The sequence below is a fragment of the Haliaeetus albicilla genome, chromosome 19, assembly GCF_947461875.1.
Source record: "Haliaeetus albicilla chromosome 19, bHalAlb1.1, whole genome shotgun sequence".
In the NCBI taxonomy this organism is placed as follows: domain Eukaryota; kingdom Metazoa; phylum Chordata; class Aves; order Accipitriformes; family Accipitridae; genus Haliaeetus; species Haliaeetus albicilla.
Genome location: NC_091501.1, coordinates 13507818 through 13523346, shown reverse-complemented (window position 1 = coordinate 13523346; position 15529 = coordinate 13507818). Strand labels below are relative to the sequence as shown.

The 15529-nt window shown below is 40.4% G+C and overlaps 1 protein-coding gene across 7 annotated transcripts in view; it reads right to left on the bottom strand.

Moving 5' to 3' along the window:
* CACNA1C (calcium voltage-gated channel subunit alpha1 C) overlaps window positions 1–15529 on the bottom strand; it is a 490677-nt gene that overhangs the window by 165323 nt on the left and 309825 nt on the right. For 6 of the 7 annotated variants that reach the window (XM_069807710.1, XM_069807711.1, XM_069807713.1 and 3 more), the window contains exons 6-7: window positions 10590–10751; window positions 8495–8691 (exon numbers count right to left, since the gene is read on the bottom strand). In XM_069807710.1, coding sequence (XP_069663811.1) covers window positions 8495–8691; window positions 10590–10751 — 359 coding nt within the window. Of the gene's footprint in view, window positions 1–8494; window positions 8692–10589; window positions 10752–15529 lie in introns of those variants that run through there. The other variant, XM_069807715.1, reaches the window with a different exon arrangement.

Sequence of the window (15529 nt, the reverse complement as noted above, 5' to 3'; positions counted from 1 at the left end):
TCAGGTCCCTATACAGGTAACAGCACCCATTAAAGTTTTCACATGACCAATTACATGAGTGGGTTAGCTTGTTGGGTGAATTTTCAATTTGCAGAAATGCCATGTAGTGACCTCCAAAAATTATTTGGACTTGTGTGACTTAATCAGGATTTGAATTCAGGTCTCCAGAGGCAAAAGTCAGAGCTTTACACGAGTTGCTTGTTCCCATGTAAGTGTGTATAGCTTTTTTCCCTTTAAAAGAAAAAGGTTGATCTTTGAAAAAGTCATCCAAAAGCCCAAAGGCTATTTAGCCACAGGGCTGATAGTTCTTTCATTAGAGCTACTGCAGCAGTTCCATCTCTTACTGCTGCTCAGTTATTTAAAAACCTTTTCATCTTTTAAAGGCTTTGGATATTCACTCCAAAAGAATAAAGTGTTGATTTCAAGCATGAAAATATCCCCTAGGATGGTGGGTTTCCAAATCTAAAGATTTCATTTCATCTTAGAATTCTGGGCTATCCCTTCCTGTCTCTGCTTATTTTGTATTTACATTTGCATGGCTGATTATCCAGAAAGGATTTTCTGCCTGTTTTACTGTATTGCTGTTTTATAACTGCTTCTATTTATCTCAGTGCAGACTGATAGCAAATTCTACCACAAGTATATCAGAACAGCACTGATTGCTGCATGCACAGGAATACACAAGCACATACTGTTCATTGATTTACATAGTCAATTAAGTCCTTAAAAATAAAGATAATGAAAAACAGTACTGTAAGCTGTAGATAATCACTGCCTGCTTTAATAAGTGGAGGCATGACTGTCAATTCTTTTTTTGCACTTGATCAGTATATCCCAGTTTCCTTTGTAGCCAGTTCCCAGACTATGATATTCCTAGAAATCCATTCTACATTTTAAATGATGAATTCAGTTTTCAATTGTGAAATCACACCCAAAATTCTCAAATGTCTAGAACTCATAGCTCACAGCTAATAAACCTTCATCTGATAGACACACTAGCCACTCATGGATATTGTATAAGCACTAGAGGTTCACTGGAGAAAATACTATCAAAGAGCCTGAATGAAGTGCAACTGCATTATTGGCAGACAAGACTGCCCCTTCTCTTTTTCTTGTGAGTCTGAGTTTTGTGGTAAATATTCCTCTGACTGAGTCCTAAACCATTCATTTTCTACTTCTGGTCACTTTGTATCTTTACGGAGATGTGCCCAGTATTGTTTTTAGGCCTTCAATTTGGGTGCAGTGCAGAAGATTGGAGTTAGAAGGAGACAGTTCTAGAGAAGGTCACGGGTGCAGCTAAACTATAAGCTTATGATGGTATGACCACCCATCATACTGAGCCCTCAAGCCCTGCTCAGGCAGAAATCCCACTAAAATCAATGAATAAAGCCAATATCAGTGGACCAATTCTCTTTGCAGGCAGGAAAGACTTACTATTCACAGTAAGATTGGTGAGGGTTTAGTTGTATTGCCCTTTGTCTTGAAAACAAGATGTTGAAACAAATTAAACTCAAATTAAACATGAGTTTTATAAATAGTTCTAGAGCCACCATTTGTGTTCTGACCTTGGGCATATTCCCCTGTCTTTTTCTTTCCCAGGGTCTAGATAATGAACCAAAGTCTGTTCTTTGTGAATTTGTCTAGTGGATATGGGTCCAAACTGAACAACTCTGAAGATGATTGTTTCAGCAAGCAATGATCATCAGTTCTTGAAAAACTGGTAGTAGGGCCCAAGCAGTGCACCCACAGAGGCCCTCAAAATCCTAAGTCATATATAAGTGTCCCAGTAGCTTAGCTCTTAATTTTATAGCTCTGGGATAAAAGATTAAAGTTAGGAAAGGTCTCTGTGGTGATTAGACAGCGGCAATTAGGAAACAGTCTAAAGAAGAACAAAAGAAGAAAGAATAGAGAAAGGGCAACAGAAATACAGGGCTATTGAAGAGGTCCTTCCCACGCAGGAGCACTGGGCAGAGGGTCTCCATTAACACCTCCCCATAACCAACCCGAAGCAGCTTATTTTTAATGGAGAGTTTCCTTCCATATAGAGGAAGGGGACTGAGAGGTCCAAAGTTGAGGTCTGAAGGGCTCATGAAAACTTCATTTCACACCATAAGTACCTATTTTGCTTTGAACAAACATTCAGCAGCAGGTTTTTGTGGCAGGTGGCAATGAGCAAGTCACTGCTGTTACTTTCAAGGCAGCAGTACAAGCAACCAAGACAGTTGCACATGTAGTTGTTCATGAGAAAAAGGAAAACAGATTTAGGTCAGCATTTATGCAAATTAAGTGTGGACACTGCTTTTTCAGTGCATGAATGCTGTGGCCCTTCAGTGCTCTGAACTATGGGCCCTCTCCCCTTACCCACCACTATTACAGCAGATGGAGATGAAATAACCTCTGCAATCACAGAGATGGGTTGCTCGTACTTGTGTGCTTATTCTTTGTAAATTTTTCACATCCATGCAAATCCCTGCCGAAAAGATGATTAAAAAACCTCAACCCCACAACAATAAAAGCCCAGCATTTTCTTGGAGAGGTGGGGGCGGATGGGGAATAAACACCATGGAAACATGTAGACAGATATATTCTTAGAATCAGATCATTCTCTTGTGTGGAAAGCCTTACTAATTCAAGCCTAAGTGCTGCAAGAATAAAGGGTTAGAAGGAAAAACACAGCTGGTGAAAATTGGGGGTTGCAGCTCTGCGTTTAATGTCTTCCACTTTGTGGCAATTTCTCTGTATTCCTCACATCATCTTCCTCATTGGCTGCAACAGGCTGTGGGGGGATGAGAAAAGCTCAAAAGATTGTCAATGCTGTCAGCAAAGTAAATTATATCTGTTGTCCAGTTTGTTCCATTTTGATTTCATGATGGGAATTGTAAGGGTGACTGTAAGCTCCAGTTTCAAGCTCTTTTAGTGACTCTTGGAAGTACGGTCTCACAGATTCAGACATGGAAGGATCTTCCAGGGCAGCCTGTTTAACCACTGCATCTATATATGCTACTCTATGCTGTCCTTGGGGATGTCATGCTTCTGAATGTTTCCACTGATTCAATCTCATTACATTGCGGCTCTCGCTACATTGTGGTGGCTCCACTGCACTGTTTTAGATTACTAAAATGTATTCTTGCCTAGGGGCTGGGCAAGCCTACCAAGGATTGTTCAGTTAAATTTGAGGGAGTCAGCTTGTGCACCAGTTCAGGCATCTCTTCCAGGGACAGGTTAGCACCCTGGATCTCATCCAGACCTGGCTTTAGTCCATCTACACTAATACCACACTCTTTAGTTTACCGTTAGAGCCTTGAGGTAAACTGTCCCTGGAGGCACAGCATGTTATTTTCAGAGATTCAACCAAGTGTTCTGAAGTGTTGTCCAAATGGGACAAAGCCAATACTCCAAAAATGACGGCAGGCTCAAGGCTGCTCATTATTAATAATCATCAAGCAGATCAAGTAGAATTACTTGATCCTAGAATTCAAGCTGTAATGGGCAAGCTGTACACAGAACATCTCAGGACCAGGTTCTCCACTACCCAGCAGTGTGAATAGGCCAATGCAACAACGTATAGTTGCATTTTGTATTTTCTCTGTACTCTGTTTTCATTTATATATACGATTGCTTAGATGCAGGGGTGTGGAGAGACCAGATATGTAAAACTGAGGCTGCACTAGGCAGTTTTGCATGCAGTGTCACCAGGCTCCAGCTGTAGAAAGCACATTTCACACAAAGATGAAAGCCTTTCTAGAGACAGGGCACTGTCCAAATTGTATTTAACTCAGAAGCAAAGCTTCCCCTGAAGGACAGTAACAAACTGACTAAAAATAATTAAAAAGAAGCCCCATTAGGGAAGGTTGGAAGAACTGAATCTGCTCAGATTAGAAAAAGATTAAGGGAAGACAACAAATGCCTACAAATACTTAAACAGGATGTTACAAACTGCACAGGGATTAATTTTCCTCCTTAGTCAACAAGACAATAAGAAATAACGGACTGCAGCAGAGACTGATTACAAAATACCAAATGACTCAATTTGTAACATTTGGATTTGCATCTGCTGCTGGAAGTTTCCAAGACTGAGGGGTCTTCAGAAATGGGCCTTGTTGCCGGCACAAGGGAGCAAGCTGCTAATGCTGGCTGATCATACATTAAGGAGAGTTTTGAGAATAAGAAGTTCAATCTTTCTACAATGCGTAGGAAAAATCATGAAGTGACGTATCGTAAGAGGTGCCTGTCTACTCAAATGATTCTGTGAACTGACTGCATATGAGACAAAGCCACCTGGCAGTTGTACTGGGAGAAAGTAAACCTTGTAAGACTGAGGCAGTATAGGAGATGTGCTCCTATAAACACTTAATCCTCCCTTTAACAAAGATCAATTCTTCAGCAAAGAGTCAACAAGGTTGTTTTGCACAGATTTTCATCCTGTCCAATACAGTTATTTCACATTAAAAAATTGGCTCCTTGTAAGTAAGTAATTATCTTACCTGCCACTATAGCAGTGTCAAACGGTTTTCCCTAAAATTTTTCTTTCACATTTCAGAAGAAGCCAATCTACTCACAAGTCTTATCTGCTGACTAAGAGAGGAGATTGGAAAGTGTATTGATCTTATTGATGTCAAGCCCTTCTAGGGAATAAAAGTTTATTGCTTTCCTGTCTCTGATTATCTTTTTGTGAGGATGTGGGTCACAGGCTGGGAAATAGTACTCCATGAGAGAAGAGACAGGCTTCACTACATGGGTGAAAAGCCGGAGGAGGCACAAGGGGAAGCATGAAGAAGGAAGCAGGAAACTGAAGGTAAAATTTGAAGAGCTACTAAGTGGATTAGGAGTCCAGGGCTTGTGGAAGGTCACAGAGCTTTCTAAGTTTTAAACATGCAGGTTTAACCTTGCAAAGTGTGGCACAAGACAGACATAGGTTTCATGAAATTACTAGTATATTTTTCAGGGCAACATGCTGAAATGTGCTAAGCTCCCTCCATTCCCACTGAGAGGAATGCAGAGATCTAGGTACCTTTCAAAGGATATTTTTCAGAAAGTAGGAAGATATAATTGAAAAGCATTTATAGAAAAGTTCAAACCAAGGGAATTACTCCATTGCCTAAACATTTCCGGCCAAGTGATTCAGCCCAGAGCTTTATCTGTTGTTCTGCTAAGTTTTAGGTAAGGCTCTTATTTTCAGATTTAAGGAGGGAGCAAAGAAAACTCCCTGCATCCACATATATGTCCTTGGAAGACTATCACAAGAGACGCCAAGGCCCTGATTAGGCACCTGCAAGTCCTCATGTTGTACACATGACTGCATATGGAAAATCTCAAGAGCATGATCAAGATTTTACAAAATAGAAGGTGAGATCTTGACCTTTTGAAATTAATTGGAATTCTGACATTGACCCCAGCAGGAGCCCAGATTCAAACCTTGGTAGGTACCCTGAATTGCAGAGGACCTAAGAACCTAACAGTCTGCTTGAACTTTGAATGCTCAGCACTTTTAATATCAACCCATTAGCCTACATCATTAAGTTTAAGGAATGACCTCTCCATCACCTAAAATTTTCAGCTGCAAAACTGTCTGATTTACAGACATTTTCTTATACCGTTCTGTACTTTCCTTTCAGTGTAAAACGGACAACCAACTCTATCTCAGGATTTAGTTGGAGAGAGGGGATCTTTAAGTCTGGATTTCTAATCTAATTAGCTGTGCAGATTTATTTCCTAATAAAGCAAATTTTAATTTCCATGACCTCACTACGGATCCAGGTGATCTTTCAAAGCATTATCTACTTGAGAAGAGAATAGCCTCCTATCTCTGCACTCTTGTGGAGATGCAGCATCCAATGGGTTGTCTATGAAAAGTCCACTCTTCCTTGGCTCAAAAGGCAAAGGCCAGGGAGTAGAGTTATATATGAGTCAGATTTCACTAATGAGACAGTGGCTCACACTAAGTTTAAAATATATATATACATATCCTACCCTACTTACTAAAATTCTTTCTTCACTCTCGGAAATTGAAATTTTGCATCTTTTCTATTCTTTACTATCCAGAAGTACTCTTCCTTTTGATCTCGCTAGCTTAATCCAGAATGCCCTTTTCATGGACATTTAGAGACATTAGAGACATATGTTTCTACATATAAATATTAAAGCCACAACGCTTCTTATAAGTGTGCCCTGTAGTAATTGCCCAATCAACATCTGCCCCCAGAGTAGCACAGACCTCTCTGCAGAAGGAAATATGTGTCACATCTCAGATACCTTCTTTATCACAAAGCAAACACTGATCAGAGCCAACTTCTATCCACTTTGTCAGTATAACTCAGAGGAAAAAATTCATATGGGACAATAGTACTCTTAGGATCGTTTACAGCAGCTTAAGAGTATGTCTGTCAGCTCAGGTGTTCAGGTGCTTACTCAAACTTTGTATTTCATGGCCTTTAAACATAGGTGATATGTTTTTTTCTTTACAAACTAAATTTCCTCCTCTTCAATTACTAAAATTTTATCTGCAGTGCTAACTCTTTATCTTTTGTAATCTTCTCTAGGAATAACTGGGAACTGATGATAACAAATATTTCTTTTGTTTCCAAAGCAAGCTTTCTATCAAAGCCATAATGTAAAAGGCTAACTATATGGATGCCCCTAAAAATGACCGTCAATGTGCATTAATTTAAGGTCTCAGTTCACCATACTGTCTCTAAAGAAAAAAAGAAAAGCCCAGAAAATCAGTGAAAAAAGCTGGCTGAATACCAAACAAAAGCCAACAGCTAAAACCCAGGTTGCTGCAGGGACGCCATAAAAAAAATCAGACCATCTGCAGCAGTCATGGTAGAAAATCATTTAGCAGTGAGTACATGCTTTTGGCTCCTGTTATTAGATAACTGATAACTGAGTTCTGAATGATTCACATCCAGTCACGCAAATGACGCATGGACCCAAAAGTGTGGGGATTGGCAGGGTCTTTCATAACACGTGCCTTTGGAGAAAATGATGATAACTTGTGTATAGGTTTCACGATACTAAATGGTATACACTGCCAAAACTATTTTCATGTTTATTTCTGATACCTTTTACTCTCTCCTGTTTCCCCTGAACTACCTATAAATCCTCTCAATCACACAAAGACTGGAGGAATGTGAGCTAAATGTGATAAAAAGACAGGTTTATTATATATAGCCATAGTTGAGCCGTGCAGTAGTTTTGCCCAGTTCCTTTTCTGACTTAACTTCTGTTCTTCTTCATTATTTTATTAATCTAGACCCTCTTTTCAAGTAAAGGCAATTTTTGTGCTCTGAGACCCAGCTCCCCTTGTGGTTTGATCTCTGCCCTTTATCTCAGGCATGAGAGGGAAGCTGGAGTCACAATTATAAACTAAATTTACGAGGATAAAGAGACAACTGCTAGCTGTTCCACATAGAGACTACTGCAGATAAGCTACATCTTCAAAGGGAATCTTGTAAACCCGAACTCACTGGTGGGTAAAAGGCAGCTTCAGGCTTGTGTTTAAGAGAGAAGCTGATATTGATTAACAGTGCAAGCTGCCTCAGCCCAGGTTATCCTTTTGTGTGCTTTGGGTCATCTTGAGTTAAATTCCATCATGCATTGCAGCACATCCTACCATCCTGGAGAACCAGGTGTCATAATATGCCAGTCCTCAAAGTTAGTAAGAGTCCGTGTTAGCCTTATACAGATCGGACTGAGCTGTGTGCGAATTATATTCCTGGACCATAACATATCGCTGCAAAAGGTGATGGCAAGAGCTGAATCCAGAAACGTGTTTATATCTGGTTTACAGGTGAAGGCTAAATCTGATTTTAACTCCTATAGTATAATTGTATTGCCACCGAATTTCCCAGCACATTAGAAATTACAAGGTAGAAACTAAAGCTATTGAAACTTCCAGAATTAGGGTAAAGGACAAGATGAGATTGCATTTAGATTAAAGATAATATGTTTCATCTAAACATGATCGATACCAATATCAGAGTTATGATAATTTATTCTAACATCATTATGATAAAAGTCATAATCAGGAGTAGTGCTGGCATGAAAAGGGATTTATGAGGCCTTTCTTATAAAACCTATGAGCTGATCAGTGTAGTGCCTTTGTAACATTAATGCCATGGGTAAAGCACATAGTTATCTGTCACAAATACTTCTACATCAGTAATTTGGGGATGTACGAGATATTTCACTCCTGCAGAGAGGGTCTTTACATGACATTCTACTCAACAAAGATACATTGCAAATCTTCAAACCAATAAGCCATGTGCCATCTTTCAACATTAAAATATCGATGGAAAGTCAACATTTACATTTGATTTAACTGCGCCAGATAAACCCTCCCATTTTACCCACTAATATTCTGAGTTAATTAAAGCTTCACGCTAGCAACCACGCCTTCACTGTATAGAACAAGCAAGGAAGCTAAAGCCCTGAAATTTCAACATAGCCATAGCACATGAGCAGGCCTTTCAGCTTATCATTTTCGGATACGTACCCAGTACAGTACATCTGTCCAGCCCTCCATCGTGATGCACTGAAACACCGTCAGCATGGCAAAAGCAAAATTGTCAAAGTTCGTAATGCCATGTTTAGGTCCCTCCCAGCCTGCCTTGCACTCCGTGCCGTTCTGACACTGCCGCCCATGTGCAGACTGGGGGGCACAGGGAGACGGATCATCTTCTGCAGGTGTATCTTAAAGGAGAGGAGGGAGAAAAAGGAGGTGAAGAGAACTAATTGCTATTTGACATACTGATAAGCGAGTAAAAGATATCTGATTTTAACAAATACATTTTGCAGTGAATTTCACAGATTTCTCTGGGAATACACAAGCAACTGTATTAATTTCAATGGGCAGAGGGATGTTTTGTTGTGCTTCACTTTCTTTTTGTAAAAATAATGGCCAAGCTGTCAAATTTTACAGTCAAAACTGAGATGGACATTTTTTTAAGGCATACCCTTCTATGAGGAAGGAATCATGCCTTTCAACATGAGAGGGAGCGTTAGATCAAGTCTATTACATTTCTTTAGGCTGCATGTTGTGACCAGTGTTTTCATTCCGCAGTCACTTGGCATCTGGGTTAATCTTGGAAGGGAACTGCAGCACTGACTGGCACTCTGTTGAAGGAGGCTGAACCTCTGCAGCAGACAGGCTTCAGTGCTCTGGAGATAGGTTGATATGGTGCTGGGCCACTGCTAAGTTCAGCAGAGAGTCTCTGGAGCTCTGCTCTTTTGGAGTTTAGAAGCTGTGTGGCATTTTATCAATAGCCCAGTGGCACTCGGAAGCTCTAAAAGACTACTGCTTGGTTATCCACCTTCTGTACAGGTGTTTCCAAAGATCTGAGAACCCATATAACAAGCCTGCCTAAATGTTTTGGTATATGAAAAATGCTACAGAAAACATATTTATAAGCACAAAACCTCCTGCAATAGGATTTTTTTAAATATACAGATTTCAGAGCTCAGTGCTACATTTATAACAGATGCAGGTATGTGTGTGGGAGCAGGTAATTATGTTTGTTTCTCATCTTATATGGAAAAAAAAAAGTAATTTTCCAAAAGTTATGATCACATTCTGATCATTAAAGCATGCCAGAAACAGCAATATTAGAATTAGATGCTGTAATGTAAATAATTCCAGACAGTATGGAGAAAGATATATACACTTTGAAGCTCTAAACCAGACTGACAATTCATTATAGTTCTAGCATTATGTTCAGAAAATGAAATCTGCCAACGTTATAAAAGCAGAAAATATAGAACTTCTGAAACAATTTCCTGCTGTAGAATATTTTCTTGATTACAATCCAAACTAGGTCCTAGGCATTGGCACCCACCACCACATGGGCAACCACTCCTGTTCAAGTTCAATAAATCAAAAATGCCGATGGTTAGATGAGTGAGTGACAATACAATTGAATTATTTTGAAATGTGAATATTTCTTTCTGTCAATAATTTGAAAATTCTTTCCTGATGGATTTGGTGCAAAAAGTTTCTTCCCCTCAATATAATTTCGCTTTCTTACTAGTTGCACTTCTAACCACGGTCACAGCTTGTGATTAAAAAAAAGGGTACTGGGCCTCAATCAGATGTTCCTTTACAATGATACTTCTTTAAAATGAAGATGTATTTGTGTACAAGATTAATAATAAAATATAAGTTGTTCATTTCTGTGATGGCATCTCATTTGTAGCTCAGTCTGTTCGTGGTGAAATCATTACTTTAGTGTTACTTGAGCCTCTGGGAGATTTATTAAAGAACTCAGGCTGGCTTGTAGTGCCAAGGGTCCACATTAAGTCCACTACTGTGTTCAGCAGGAATTGACAGTTTTCCATATAGCCTTTACAGACAGGCCAACAACTGAGTGCCCAAGACGAGCAAGCTAAACTGTCACCATTGAAGGCAGTCTTTACATCAAAGGTGATTCATATCCAAGAAGCAGAACAGAGGAACCACCACTGTGAAACCCCAGACAGGTACACAGCAGGGAGCAACAGCCACCTGTCTCCCGTGCCAGCACAAATGCTCCATTAGATATGGGGAAAGTCTCCCTCAGAAAATCTTTGTGTGTGCGATACAGTGTCCCCCTTACCTATCAGTCCCCCTTGCACATGGTAGCAGGTCTTATGCATCTTCCCCATAAATAACTCCAGTCCAATGATGGCATAGATAATAATGACAAACAGCACCAGCAGGGCAATATGCAACAAAGGGACCATGGCCTTGATAATTGAATTTAAAACCACCTGGAGACCTGTAGAGAGAACAGAAGGAAGCACTTATCAGAAAGAGAACAAAATTTAGAGAGGCTATAAATTGCACAGTAGTACGTCATTTTTATTTCATTCCCCCTCACCTAAACTCATTATCTTGATGACGTAAAGATGTACATTTACAGATCACCTCCCTCCAGAAGATCCCCAGCATTTCACAAATTTACCATCACAGCCTGGATCACAGACTAAAGTAAAACAGATATTACGTTACCTGTCACCAAAATACCACCACTCTGGGGAAGGGATATATTAGCTATTTTGCCTGCTCTTGAAAACGAGACCTAAGGTGTTCCCCAGACAGTATTGAGGAGAGTTAAAGCATGGGAAAAACAAAGAACAACCAGAACTGAAAGAGGACAAGAACAGTGAGACACACAAGAGGGCAAATGCTGGGATACTGCAGAGCTGCACCCCAGAGCATGGGGAGAGATGGCAAACTGAAGTCATGCCCCTACTCTGATTCTGGGTTCTTCCAGAGGTCAAGTCAGTCTCAGGCAGAGCCTGAGCTGCTGAAGGACCACCAAACCCATACTGACTGAGAGCTCCTGGCCCTCTTAGGATCTCCCTGCACTCCAGATCCACCTCACTTTACTTCAGTCTGCACAGAGGGAGAGTCAGAACCAGCAGTGCTGGTTTTGCCCAAAGATTTAAGGATCGCTCTATAAGGTTGTCCAGGTCCCTAGATAGGGGTATGTCCTGGTTTCAGCTGGGATAGAGTTGGTTTTCTTTCTAGTAGCTGGTACAGTGCTATGTTTTGGGTTCAGTATGAGAAGAATATTGATAACACTCTGATGTTTTCAGTGGTTGCTAAGTAATGTTTATACTAAGTCAAGGATTTTTCAGCTTCTCATTCCCTGTCAGCAAGAAGGCTGGAGGGGCACAAGAAGTTGGGAGGGGACACAGCCAGGGCAGCTGACCCAAACTGGCCAAAGGGGTATTCCATGCCATGTGACATCATGTCCAGTATATAAACTGGGGGGGAGTTGGCCAGAGGGGGCAGTCGCTGCCCGGGAACTAACTGGGCATTGGTCAGAGAGTGGTGAGCAATTGCATTGTGCATGACCTGTTTTGTACATTCCAATCATTTTATTATTATTATTGTCATTATTATCACTATCAGTTTCTTCCTTTCTATCCTATTAAACTGTTCTTATCTCAACCCACGAGTTTTATTTTTTTTTCCTGATACTCTCCCCCATCCCACTGGGTGGGGAGGGAAGTGAGTGAGCAGCTGCGTGGTGCTTAGTTGCTGGCTGGGGTTAAGCCACGACAGGGTATGAACAAAATATTATTACATGGCTGTTGTTAAGGCATGAGACTGGTATAACTCATAATCATGAGCAAGCCAAACATTTCTAGAATGGCCCAGGGAAGGTGACTTGTAGCCAAGTTTGCTAAAGCACTAAGCAGCTGTACACTCAGATGCAGTTGACTCAAGTTGCAGATTCACGGGCCTCTCTCTGTCTCCTTCTCATTCGTAAAATCAGAATAACAAAGCCAGCCTCCTAAGCCTTTAGTAAGGATTTGCATTTACAAAGGTCTTAATGTTATTATTACTGGTGGCAGTGATGGCAACCACTGTCACTGGCAGGTTATTAATGCTGGAAGTATTGAGAGACCTCTAGAACTCTATAGTCTACAAATAGCCAGATCAGAACAATTACAAGCTCATGATTTTGCAATGACTGAGAGCCAGAAGCCATTAATGTCTCCTGCAAATGCTGTCATCTCCTCAGAGAAGTTGATATTAGCTGTGATTTTTGAAAAATGTGATTCATAAGTTGTAAATGTCTGTTATACGTCTGCCAAGAGAATTTGTGATAACTATTAACTTTTAAAATCTCTCATCTAACATCTTGGATTTTCATTTTTGCTACTTTTTTTTAAACTAATTTAAATACTGTCTAATAAGGATGACACATCTTTTGACAAGCACTTTCACTCATAGGCAATCCACTTGCCAATTCACAGCTAAGGCTGAGACTTTGTGTTTGCTCGCCAGCCACAATGGAATGCAGCAGAAGCAATCAAAGGTGGCATCAGCTGCCAGACCAGCAAGATCATTCACTGCCTGCTAGTAATCCAAAGCTGGCTACCAGCATCCCTTTAGTCAGAATATTTTTTGAGGTGCCTGCAATCAGTTCCATTATCTGTTTATGGTTCATGCTACTATCCAAAGTGAGTGATATTAGCATAAAACATTCTAGCTTTCACAAAGAGATCCTTATATGGAGTACAATATTGACAGGATCAAAACTCATCCTATGCAAGAGTGGGCCGTTCTGCTTGCTCAGTTACCTCTAGGTAGTTTGTATAAGCAACGTCTCTGGGGAAACAATATTGCTGCGATTACATGAGGCAGGCAACCTTTTCCCTTAGATGGTCACCTCATTCAGTCTACTAATTCTAAATACATACAGAAAATTAATTGCAGTCCACATCAACTTCATTCCAATAGTTTACAGCAGCTGAGAATGTAACATTCACCAGAAAATTAAAACAATGTCCCACCTTCTCCCAAACAATGTACAATACAAGAAAGTTAAAAGACTACAGATGGCTGTGAACCTGGAAAACCGCCACAAACTTTGCAGATTGAAATATTTGTAGCTTCAAATAAATCTACACAAAAGCAAATAAAGGCCCCCATTTTTAGTGATTTTAGGAGCCTTGTTAATCCAAAATGTAGCCAAGATCACAAGGTTGAGTTCTAATACCAGATGTTATGCAATTTACCCTTAATTATTATTATTAATTGATTTAATATTCATCATAGCATATACCCAGTGCTTTTGAGAGAGTACTGAGGAAAGACACAATGATGAACAAAAAGCTCTCTCATTTTAAAAGTAGCTTCATTATCACCCACGACATGAAAGTGCTGCAGTGTACTACAGATGTCCAGTGAAGATATCTGCACAAACCACTGTCCTTTGTGTTAGCAAAACAGTGGATGTGACATCAAAGGCTTGCACCATAAACATGAGATGACAAGGTGTTTAGACAGTCAAGGGGAACATGTACCACCAGAAGATTTAGATGAGCTTCAGCTAGCTTAATTAGAGAAAAGCTTCTTGACGATAATAAACCAACTTTGAAGAAGAGATGAGCTACTGAATACTGTTAGCATGACTTGATGTGTGTGCTGGGCAGTACCCTGTTAGGGCAGTCTATTTTTAAATCCAGATGATTCCACTAATTAGCAAGCTTATATACATTACTATTAAAGTATTCAGAGAGTTTCTAAAAGCTTAAACCTGCTAACTATGCAGCAACTTTGGAAATATCCTCTCAGAGGACGTAATGAATGCTACTTGTAGAAGGGCAAGGGATATATGCATATAACCATGCTCTGTGTATTGTTGTCAAGCTTACTGCTCCAATATAGCTGCTGCCAGTAACTTACTTTATTCTCAGTTCAGGCAGCCACTTTCAACATGAATAACTGTTGCGAGGAATGGCATGAGGAACCAGGCCTGGACAATTGGAAAAGTCGGTGTTGTAGCAAGGGGGGAGACCAGGGAGAGCAGATAAAAAAGGGGTTAAAGGACTGGGGCAGAGCCATGGGTAGGTGGTACAAACAGACACTTTTTAAATAAAAAACCCACGTGTTTCAAAACACATCAAATCTGCGTTCTGAAAACTGAGAGATGCAGATCAGTGTCTGTGGATGATCAGCTGCATTTCTGATCAGGGTAAATCAAGGCGAGTCATCCCCTTACATGCAGTCACAAAGCTTTTTCTAACCAATGGCAAGAGCTTCTACACACTTCTACGTGCTCATTCCCTGTGCAGAGGAAGAAAAGACAGTTGAACTTATAAAAAAAAGAATTCTCTGTCCCAACTCATGCACGGTCTCAATCTTTCCACACTGTGACACATAGATATCACCCAACATGGGCTCTCACAGTACAGGGGCAATAGAGTCCCACTTGCCTGATGCTCTCTGTAAAACACCCCTGCGCATCTTTGGCATTTTCTCCCTTGTGGAGGTAAGGCTTGAACTCCAATGAGCTGTGCAGCTTATAATCATAATTAAATCAGAATGCCTGGTGACCTGATCAGACTGCAAAGCTGGCCTCTGGATTTCAAGTAGGTGATGCCAATAACTGCCTTCCCACAGCAGAGTGAAGAGCTGTGTTTTTACACTGCTTTATAGAGGCTGGCAATGCCATCGTTGGCCAACCATAAACACAGAGTCCTGAACTTATGTCCTGGCAAGTAAATTTAAAAATAAACAGTTTTCAAATATTTGGCATTCTAAATGTGCTTATTCATTCGTGGAAGCTCTCTCCATGTGCTAGACACTCTCCAGACATCTGTGAAGGCACAGCAGCCGCCTTGAGGAGCTCAATCCAGGCTGGACAAAGAGATAACTGCACAGAGGTTAGGAAAAGTGCCACAAAAGGGATTGTTTGCAGTTTTTCAGCCCACACTTTTCTTCTGTTAATAATTGAAGATCTTAAACAGCTCTTAGTATTTATTTTAAAAGCACTTCAGTTTACCTTAAAAAAACCCTTCTTGGCTGCATTCTGTTGGCTGACACTGACTCCATAAATGTTTCAGTAAGCAAAACACGTTAATACCATTCCCTGGGCTCACAGAATTTAGCATTTATTTACACTGATAAAACATTTTAAATATTTATTACATGGGAACAACATTGCTTTTTATACAAGGTCAAGCCCTTTTCAGCCCCTGGAGGACTGCATTGACCCAAGGGTTTAGGGCACAACTAAGGAGCAGAGGGAACAGG